Source organism: Argiope bruennichi, chromosome 10 (genome assembly GCF_947563725.1).
Source record: "Argiope bruennichi chromosome 10, qqArgBrue1.1, whole genome shotgun sequence".
Taxonomy (NCBI): domain Eukaryota; kingdom Metazoa; phylum Arthropoda; class Arachnida; order Araneae; family Araneidae; genus Argiope; species Argiope bruennichi.
In genome coordinates, this window is record NC_079160.1 from 34,242,859 (window position 1) to 34,254,666 (window position 11,808).

The 11,808-nt window shown below is 28.2% G+C and overlaps 1 protein-coding gene across 1 annotated transcript in view; it reads left to right on the forward strand.

Moving 5' to 3' along the window:
• The window catches only part of LOC129988263 (inositol 2-dehydrogenase-like), a 30,725-nt gene extending 22,036 nt beyond the window's left edge, over positions 1-8,689 (forward strand). The window contains exons 6-8 of the mRNA XM_056096449.1: positions 1,678-1,901; positions 5,149-5,314; positions 8,324-8,689. Coding sequence (XP_055952424.1) covers positions 1,678-1,901; positions 5,149-5,314; positions 8,324-8,463 — 530 coding nt within the window. The 3' untranslated portion in view covers positions 8,464-8,689. The remainder of the gene's footprint in view (positions 1-1,677; positions 1,902-5,148; positions 5,315-8,323) is intronic.
• Positions 8,690-11,808: the final 3,119 nt, after the last annotated feature.

Below are 11,808 nucleotides of genomic sequence, written 5' to 3' on the forward strand. Positions count from 1 at the left end.
TGAGTTCTGAGACTTTTTTTAAAAAATTATGTCTATCTGTCTGTGAACAACAGGAATAAAAGACGACTTGAGTCAAATGGATGAAATTTGTTTTCTCGATTTTATACAAAATTTGTAGATTTTTTTTATTGGATTTCGGATAAAATCCGTATTTAAGGAATTGTCTGTGAACGCAAATTCAAGAGAACCTGACGGCTTAAATTAATTATGAAATTAAATGGATAAAGAACTAGATGGATAAAATTTGGTACACTGTTTTATCACCTAAAGAATATATTTCTATCAAATTTCGAACTAAATCCAGCTAAGTGTTAACCATCTCTCGATCTGTATTTTCGATTGAATTTAATCGCAGTAACTCACAAACACAACTACTTAGTTAAAGGAAATGTTATATATAATCTTACTTTCATAATTGTTTATGTATTAATTTTGGCTTCAATAATTAAAAGAAAAAGAAGTTCAAAATGCATACTCAATTTCCTTCAATTATCATGTTGTACTAAATGTTAAGTTAATGAAGTACTTACGAAGTAAAAATCCGAACTCTCATGGAGTTCGGGGCCCTACCCTAAGTTCACAATTTTTATGCGAAGGATTGCAACGTAGCGGGAATTTTTATTTATGGAGGAGGAATTCTCCCTTTTTAATTTATATCTCAAACCTTATATCAAATTTCATTCTTTATTTTCGAGGTGAAAGCATGTTTATATGAGGTACAGGATTTCGAATTTTTATTTTTCATGTAATAGGAGTAACAGAAGTTGAAAGTATTTTTTTTACAGAAATTAATGTATAAAAATTTATATCTTAATACAAAATATTGTTTTTGCTCTTACAAATTAATTACCAAGCATCTTTTCACTTAGTTTATGAAGATTTATTAAAAAAAAATATCTTCGCATCAGCAGAAATATCACGATACAAATGTAACATAAAAAGCGTACTCATTCAGTCTTGGCTTCTTTTGTTTCTTATTAGTATTGAAAAGTAGAAAAATCTCACTCATTCAAAGCGGTAGATGTAAGAAGGACTATTAAGAATTTAAAAGTTTTCTTATTATTGGAAATTGTTCGGCATTATACATATGCAAAGCTTCCATTCTTGGCGATATTTACATAATTTTTGTGCTCTTTTTTTCTATTTCCGTGTTGTTTTAAAACTTAGATATTTTTAACAATGCAAATCTATGTATTGCAAAAGTAAAAATATATTTCATTTAAATAAAAATTTAATTTATTTGAAGTTATTTGTTTAAAATTCTAGTAAACAACAATCCTTATGGGAGGGTTACCATCCCCATTCCCCTCTTCACAATGGTATACTCGTGCAAGGAAGGTAGTATTACGCCTTTATCAAGGAATATACGGGAAAGTTTCGCGAAGACTACTCTCAATAGCTTTTCATCTCTTTTTAACTACATTAGCAATTTTATAAAATACATTCAGTAATGAAGAACAGCATTAAAATATTACTGCCTCCCCCAATCACATTCTTAAATTTTTAAATTTTACGATTTTTGAGATTTTAAAGGATCCACTATTGTTTTTGGACTTTTTAGAGATCTTTGGTTTCATGGAGTTGGTATAGCGCAGCTATAATACCAGGGATTAAAACAACAACAACAAAATATTATTTCTTAATGTGTGACATATATATGATCCTTTTATTTTTTAGGTGGAATTTATCACGACTGTGCAGTTCATGATATCGACTACATTTGTTGGATTTTGGGTGAGTATCCAGTGAGCGTATCCTCTTTCGCACACACTCATTTTGAGGATATCAAGCAGCTGGACGATATGGACACCGTTTGCATTATCATGAAGTTCCCGAGTGGAATATTGGCTACCATTGATCTCAGTAGATGCGCTGTTTACGGATACGACCAAAGAGTGGAAGTAAGTGTCCATAGTATCAAAGATCATAATCTAAATATATAAAACGCTAGCGTACGTAGCACAGAAATCGAGCTTATTATTGATTGTTGAATGGCCACAGTCAAATATAAACAAATTTTCATACGAATTTCAGACTGCTTTATTCATTAAACATGTTTATAGCTGTATTGAATCAGAAGCTTCGCTTAAGCTGATAAATGGAGTTGCAAAATATTATTAGAAATGTTCCGCAGATAGTTCGCCATGTCACCAAAGAGGACATTTAGTCAGAGGAAAGAAGCTATAAAAGAAATCAAGAAATAGGCTTGAAACAAAAAATTCAATCAAGCGCAAATATAAGCTTAACCGTTGCTAGATAAATAATCGTGGTAAGACTTAACATCAATGAACGATTTCTCGCCAAGCACGTCAAAGGTGTGCCAAGTCGTCCAAAAACTCTCTAAAAGTCTGCATTCCTGAGTGTATATCAGAAATGCTAACAAATGGCTTTTAAAATTTCAATAAAAAATTGTCAAATTATATTTGGCGAGCAATCGCTCTAAAATGTTTTAATTTTGACGCCCGCATATTAATCTTAAGTTTAGCCGTAATCATTATGACTTGCCTACGGAATTTGATACTCATATCTTTTAAAACAATTATCTTCTAAAAATGCTTTTATATTATCTAGAGACAAAAAAAAACCCTTTTTAATTATCTAAATTTTATTTTTACGAAAATGAAATTTGAATTTTCAAGTTAATTTTTCAATAATATTTTAATAATTTTTTTCAGTAATATTTTTCAAGTTAATTTTTCAATTAACTTTAATAATATTTTTAATTCAATACACTACATGAAACAATGTTTTTAAATGCTACAATGAAATTCAAACTCTCCATCAAAACATTCAAGCATATTATTTTCCAATTACTAAATCAGTAGGAGGATTTTCACTTCCGTTATTATTTCGTAATATATACATTTTTTAATTTGTAGTAAACTACTTTAATTGAATCATATGTTTTAATCGTATTAAAATTCAAGGGAAAAGGTTTTTTTTAAAGAAATGTATCCCATATTAATAATTAGCAGCTTAAAAATCCTATATAGTCTAGGAGAGAAAATTGGTCACCAAAGGCGGCTAATTTGTATATAAGGCGCTTATGCTTTAATTTCATTAAGATGTTTTATGTTAATATTGTTGGAATATTTCTAAAGATGTTACATTTAAATTCTGATTTGCACACGTGCATCGAACCATTTTTATTCAACGAATAAACTATAAGAATCGAATCATTTTTGTTCAGTGCGCTATGGAATTAAAAAATATTTTTACAAACAAGTGCAAGTAATCTTATCAAACGTTTATCAAGAAATTATGATATATATATATATAATATTTACATAAAATAATATATAAGAAAATTTGAATAGGGCAGTTTTTTCAAAAGTCTCTACAGGGCAAATGGCAAAATTCTAATTTTGTCATATGTTGAATTAAACTAACCAAATATAAATACATGGATATATTTGAACCATCTTACCGGATTTATGCTGGGAGAAGCTTTAACTGATAATTTCTTTTAAATTAATATTATACAAGGCATCGAACCTAGATTCAAACGTTTGGTGCAGCATTGGAGACAAATGATTCCTCATTTGCAGATACCATGTTTCTGCTACACTACATGGGGAACATTTCATCCAGTTAAACTTAATTCAACATTTGACGGTTTAAGCAGATCAGTTGATGACAGAAGACGTTGTAGTTGTTTTTTCCGGTATGGTTGTATTATGTACTCATCTGTGTAGCCATAAGTCCATACAAACAAATAGCTTACTATGAATGTTTTAAACTTTTTTTTTAAATCTTGGAAATAAAAGGTCGAGAATTTTTCGGACATTTTTTTCGACAAAAACGAGTCGGACATTTTTTCATCGTATTAAAGATTAATAGTTGAAGTTCCGCCACGTGGTGTTACTAATGGCTATCTAACATCCAATGTTTGAAGGTGTTTGTAGCATCGAGTAGCTCCGGTTTAATCTGTATAGAATTGATGGGCATCAATATTTCTCGGCAAATATCAAGAACATGTTATTTTTTTAAACAAATAAGGAAAAAGTAGATAAAAATAAAAAAATAGTTAAAAATACTAACTGGAACAGGAGGTCGGAACGTTATGAGGGGCCTTTAAGAATGAATGTAAAATCCAAACTGCCATTTTTTTTGACAGATTTTCTAATACTTGGAAGCAAATTTATTAAGAAAGGCAGGAAATCCATTTTTTGCTTCAACACATTTCATTAAAATTTGCTGAATATCTAACGCAGCTTGAGTTTCTGATGTTTTTTCTTATTAAATACTTTTTATTTTGTGATTTATTTTCTAATGGTAGAGTCTTATCAAATATTTTTGATTTGAAATGAGACATGACGGATTTTTTTGCTAGAAAAAGGGAGAATATTATATCAAAAAGGATTTTATAATTAAATTATGAAGTCTTTTCTAGTATTTTTTACATACGATTGATAAGAAAAAGAAAATAAAGAAACTATCATGTCTTGTTGATATTAGCTTAACAATCTTTTATACATTTTTAAAAATTTATTTCACAGACATAAAACATTTCCGCGGAAAAGCAGATTTTAGCAGAGTTTTTGAATCGAATTTTATCATTCTTGAGATGGATTAATTTATTTTTTTATATAATAATTTTACAATATTTTTAAAATCTCAAATAATGTTGCATAAATTTATTAATGTTTTATTGTTCAATTAAATCATCCTTATTTTACTCCTTGGTTTTAATGTTTGTCAAAAAATTTTTTTTTTATCAAGGCTTTTTTTTTTTTAAATTTCTGTCATGTCTGATTATGGATTCTTTTATGAAACTTGCTTATTCTTCGCTAGCCGCGCGCTGAGAATGAAAAATCGTTTGCCAAGCTGGCAGTAGACTGAGGAAGGGAGAAACAAACGATAATGGAAGTTACTTGAAAATCGAATTTTGAATGTAATAAATTTTAAAGATCAGCAAAATAGTTTACTATTTGTAAAAACAAACAAATATGAGAGTAAAAGAATTTTGACTTTTCTTTTGCTTCTAAATTCTTTTTTTTTTATTCCTGACTTTTCTAAATTCTTTTGTTTTTCTAAAAAGCTTTTTTAAAAAAATTGTTACAAGGTTTCATTTTTCTTTTACACGCTCCCCTCAATTAAAAAAATAAATAATTGATTCTATATTTTAAAGTTAAATTATCTTTACAGGTGTTTGGAGAAGGTGGAATGTTGACTTGTGGCGAGCAGAGACCTGTTGGAGTGAGGGCTCACAATGCTAAGGGTACGACGGCAGTACCCATCTTCTTTTCTTTCGCTTCTCGGTACCAAGAATCGTATGAAAATGAAATAGAACATTTCTTGAATATCTGTCAAGGTGAGTGTTTTTTACAGTACGTTAGTTGTAAAGTAATTTATCTAACCTAGCTAGATAAATTACTTATTAACTAAATACTTAAACTTAAAAGATTGATTTTAAGTATTTTCGCTTATATTTCAACTACTTTTTTTGAGAAAATGTTGCTAAAACGGGTAGAATGTTATATAGAATTGAAAAAACAAACAAACAAACAGATGTAATATTTTAACAAGACTTTTCGCTTGCATTAAATATGTCAGATTACGTTTATGATGATTAGGAGCTACTATGTATTTCTGTATTACTTTCACGTGTATATAACGTGAATATGTCTAACGAGTCGGAAAATTTGCGATTAGCTGTCAGACAGTGCAAATGACAATTCTTAATTATGCCGAAGGTAAATTTAATATTTTTACATATTTTTCGTTTAAAAAAGCATATGTTTACATTTGCGTACTGTATATGAAGTGCGAAATTAACTATTAAAAAAAGTAATATCTCATTAGTTTACATAAGCAACATAGCATTACACTATTTTTTATTCTTTTTGCCTCTAAAAACAAGTGTCTGTGCTTACTTGTTGTATTTATATGAATAATAAACTGACTATATATAAAAAATTAGCATTAATAATAGACGTATTTTCAGCTGAAAAAATATCTGAATCTCTTCCGATAAAACATGTTCTTGATAATGCGATTTTTTATTACACGGAACGTATCCTCTTCGTTGTAAGAGAGTCCATTGTATTGAGCTATTATCATGCAAAAATATCTTTAATAGAGCATATATAGTTACAGCCATGAACTGAGTACAACTTTAGAATAAAATTTAGTTCAATTTTTCTTGATATTTCTTAAATTATTCAAGTTAATTTTTTTTCATAGAAAACTAAATTAAAAAAATATTTTTCAGAAAAACAAGCATTTTATGACGTTATTTTGAACTAAACATAAAAGATATTGCGTAAATCATTATTTGTCTAACAATGCATATTTATTGTGTGTAATATGTGCATATTGTATATGTTGTGCAAAATATATAACAACTGCCGTACTGTGAAAAAGGGTTATATTCTATATGTTATTACTCACTTGATTGAAATCATTTTAATTTATATATTGAAGAATAACAGTTTAAAAAACTGTTAAAGTACTTTTTCCCTAAAAGCAACTAATTGATTCCTCGTTTTTGCTGTCTTTGAGAATGACTTCATGGCACTAGGGTGCCTTGTTTCTCACCCTAGTTATGCTGATTATGCATAAAATTCATTACGTATATTATGTAATAATAAAAGTGCTTAAAATCAGTTTTAAAAATGATGCCATATGGAAGAAATAATTTAACACAAATGGAAATAATTCTAAAACATAAATGATATTTACTGTAGATATTCTATCTTGTCTATCGATATTCTTATAGAAATTGTTTTCTGATAGTTTTAGAAATTAACTTAGAAAAGATAACATAGGTTCATAGGAAGTTACGGGTGCTTCTTTAAAAATCGATAGCGAATAAAAAAAACGGCGTTTTACATTATGTAAGAAAATATTTAATAGAACATTAATATAGAACTGATAAGTCCGCAGGTTTGCTCTTGAAATTTTAAGCTTTTATTGATTTAACTCTTATCTATATCAAATTTCTGGTACTTATCTTATTTTTCAAACTATATCCATTATTCTGCTGATGTATGAGTGCAGTCTTAAAAGCTTTATATAATTGTCGTTAAACGGCTGACTTTCCCCTTAATTTTTTTTTAAAATCCTTTAATTGGAAATTTTGAAAAATATAGTAAAAATATTTTAGGCGCACATACCAAGTTAGTAGGGTTTGTATAATATATTTACATGTTCTTAGAAATTTAATTAATTTATTTTCATTATTACCCCAGCAAGAAAGCATGCTCACAAATCTCTTTCAAAGCATTTGAAGTTGTGAATCTTCCATACACGAGCAAATTAAAACACACTGCTCCCGGGCAGATCTGCCAAGTAAAAAGTTTTGTTCCTAAAGTTTATTTAAGTTGCTTATACAAACTGAAATTTTATATTTATCTAAGTAAAGTAATTTTTGTCATTTATTTTTATCAATTAAGCTGTTCAACGCACCAAAAATTATTTTCGTAAAACATTTGTTATTGTTAATAACAGTGAAAAAAAAGATTATACAGGTCTTAATTTATGGATACCTAAATAATCACTGTAGATGAAAAGTTTCTACCGAAGAATATAGAAATAATGTTGAAAATTTTAGTATCGAATTGTATAACATCAACTTAAAGATTTTTTTTTATGTAATAGTTTACAACAGGGATGATGTTTACGCACTTTATAGTAATTACTAGTATTTAGTATTATTACTCAGTTATTACTCATATTACTATTAATTAGTAATAATACATTTGTAATGGTTCACAAGATTTGTTTTACACTAGTCTGTAAATTTCCCTATAAAAGAAAGAAATAAGGGAATTTCTACTGTCCCATATATAAAATAAAAACTTTCAAGCTAAAGAATCTTTCGATATAAATAGTTTCCTCATAATTTCGGAAATTATATATTTATGATTTTTTTTATCTGATGAATAATTTATGTATATCTATCAACAAAGAGGGGATTTATGCTCACACGAAAGTTAATTTTGTTAATATGATAATATTGTTTGCTTCATAAACTTCTTTCTTTAAAGATCTCCTGAGAAAGAAAGCAATGAAAGTCACGAGGTCGCTAATTTTAAAAATTAGAAATTAAATCGCTTCGCTAATTTGTTAAATACTTTGAATTAAATGCTACAAAAAATTTGAATGATTTTTGAACATCGAATATTTTAGTTTATATCAGCTTAATATTCCAAAAATTTATTTTCTGATAAATAGCTAAATTTTAAGTTGTTTTCTTTTCATTTTTTTTTCAGAATCTAAATCAGCGTTTATTGACTTCAATTAAATTAGCAAATTGTTCATAAACGAAACGTTCGAATATATATAAACAATCTATCGTCCTTCTTTTTTTCTTTCACAGGCTCTGAGGAGTGCAGTGTTGATGGAAGCTGCATTTTAGCCGTTTCTAAAATAGCCGCGGCTTGTGAAGAGTCAGCTCGCAAAGGAAAAACTATTTATCTCGACTGGGGAAAGGATCAAAATGGAGTGAATGGATCTTAACAGTGCCAACTATGCATAAAAGACTTTAGACATATTTAAGCTTGCAACGACATTTTAAAATGGGATGTAAGGCTGCATCAGCCATTCAAATGTCACTAGAAAGCACAAGCTTTCCGCTAGAAAGCGTAACTTAATTTTGCTGCATGTACGTATGCGGAAAAAAAAATTCTTATTTATTTTCGATGTATTATTTAATAAACCGTGGACATTTTATTTTGTTATTGTATCTGATGGAATATTTATTTAGTCTCAAAGAGTCATTTGAAAATAGATTCGTTAGAAATACAACTTAGTTGCTAGAATGCATATCATATCATCAGTAAATTTTCGTATTTTTAATCATTCATTCTATTTCGAAACGTTAATTTGTAACAATCATTTCTATTTCGCAAGGAACATAGCTTTCTAGCGGAACATCATGAAATATAATTTTATTTAATTATCAAAAATGAGTTATTTTGTGTTGTTTTTTCGCCTAAACTAATTAAACTATGTATTGTTTTAGGTGCTTGCATGTATTTTGATCATTTTTTCTCTTTATAAAGGCATTTATTAAGAAAATTAGTACAATATATATCAATAAAAATATTTTTCCATCATTTTCTACAACCTTTTCTCACTTTCCTCCAATAATCAATGGATTGTCTTCAAATATTTTTGGTACCCCTGGCCATTCTTTGCAATTAACATCGAAATCACCACTCTTAAATCGTTGAAACCAAAACCGCCGATTTGGATAAGACGGAGCAGTATCACCATAAGTTTCTAAAAGTGTCTGATGCGCTTCGGAGCAGATTTCTTCAAATCAAACAAACAACAACAAAAAAAAAGCAGTGAATGTCGACTCTTGCAATTTGGAGCGTTCCATGATTGGGGTCCTTATACACTAATAACTCAATAATACTAAATGGAAAACTTTCAAAATGATAATAATAAAATAATAGTTGGTAAAACCCAAAACTATTGTCGTTTATATAGATACTCCGCATGTTTCCCAATAAATGTCACTGATTGAAATACATACAAGCACCTAATATTTTTATCCAACAAATTAGAACTACTCTAGAACTATTTTTTATTCAACAACTGTCCATAAAATTAGAATAGAAAACCACATATTTATTCGAGAGAACTATTTTTTTATCTGCTATTATAGTATCAGAAGATGAAATGTACTGCATTTAAATTTATAGCAATGTAATAAAAATGGCGATAGGAAAAATTTCTAATGAGAAAAGCGCAATACTCAAATTAATTTTTACTTAAGAAACATTTTTTTCTTTGTACTTGCTTTGCTATTTATTGGATGTTCACGAATTTATTGTTCACACATAAACCGTTAAAATATTTTAAAAGATAAAAATTTCTTGGCCTTCAGGTAAAAACATTTTCTTCAAGCTGAATTGTAAGGAAAATGAGAAAAAAAAATTGATGTTGTTTAAAATTTTTTTTCGCAAAAAATACTTTGGAAAAGAAATGGGAAAATCTCAAATCCTAGGAAAACGCTAAAAAATTGCTAGAATGCTCGCTGGTATATAATTCAGCAACATGAATTATATTATAATGTCTGGAACAAACTTGCAATGAAAATGCATTTTTTGATTAATGCAGATATGATCTTTACAAAATATATACAAAACGATTAATCAATTCCACCAAATGTTTTATTTTATTACATCTTAAAGAGAAAGGTACAAATTAAGGGGATAAAAAGTTCGCAAACAAGATAATTTTTACATGGCCAATGCATTTACTTAAAAACAAATTAAGGGGATAAAAAGTTCGCAAACAAGATAATTTTTACATGGCCAATGCATTTACTTAAAAATCTGAATTAAACTGTCATATATGTATGTTTGACATCTATACTACTATTATAAATGTGAAAGTTTGTATGGATGGATGGATGGATGAATGTTAGTCAATCACGCCAGAACGGCTGAACATAATTGGATGAAATTTAGCTGAGAGATAGATTATAGTCTGGAATAGGACATAAACTACTATTTATTCCGTTTAATTGAATTGTTAACTGTTTATTAATTAAAAACTAACTTTCCCGCCAAAAATCGCCAAATGAGTAAAGCTTCAGAGTTTTCCCCCCCACACCAATGAGATTAGGCTTAACATGATTTTGACTATTATTTCAAACGATTCTGTTTATTTTCTTAGTGTTCGATACATTTAAAATCAAACATTGATAATTAATCGATCTTTCGGATTCATTTTGAAGTACTTTTGAATTAAAATAAAACAGAATAAAGGAAATTAAAAATTTATAATCTATATTGCGTTACCCCAACTGGCGTAGAAAATTCATGCATTTGTGTTGCCCCAATTGGCATTGAAAATTCACGCATGCGCAGGAGTAACAAAAGATAAAGCCATTGATGCTATAAATTCTAATCTATTTCCACACGTACGAAGTCGTGGGTAAAAGCTAGTATATTATAAAATTGCTAATACATTGGATTTTTACAAAAAATTTCACATTATATTAAATTTGAAATGTTGTAATTGATAATGATATTTTGAACAAGGAGTCAAAAATTAGAGTTTGAAAGCGCATGTGGTTTTAAAACAAGATTGATCTCCAAAATAAAAATGTTTTCAGCTGGATGTTTCTTATTTTGCTGAAACATAATTAATATTTTGATAATTTTATTATTACTTTATTTACTTTTTTTCATGAGGAATTATATAAAGAAAAATTACTGTCATAATTAAAAAATTCGATCGCAGGATTTTGATGAATTTCCACATTTTCAATCCCATCGAGTCCCGTATATCCATTTTTCGAACTATATTCCCTATCTACAAAATAACTTAAAAAAGTAACTAACACTATGATATTAATGCTGTCTTGAGCATCTTTTTTCATTTGAAAATTGAACCAATTTTAAGGATTCGCTTTTTAAAAAATATGTATATTCTGAATAATTTATATAACTGAAAAAAAAATGGATTTTATGATAAAACATTTTCTTTTTCTATCTTTTTTTATGCACCTAAACTCAAAAAATTACCCAGAATTTATTTCGGAACTAGAAAGAATAAATGAGTGGGTGTAGTTCTATTAAGTTTGGTATTTAGAAAAAATTCCTTTGATCATTTACTCTTGCATTAGCGCAAATTTTGCACCAGCATTATTCAATTCAGAATTTTTTTTAAAAAGAAACATTTTTTTTGAGAAATATGCGTTAACTTGAAGGTACATGTAGACAACATTTTCATAATGATTTGCCAAGTTTTGATCTGATATTATCCAATGATAAGAAATGAATGTAACAATGCATTTCTCGTTTTAATGAGCGATATTCTTGGTGTACCATTTATCCAAAGTAT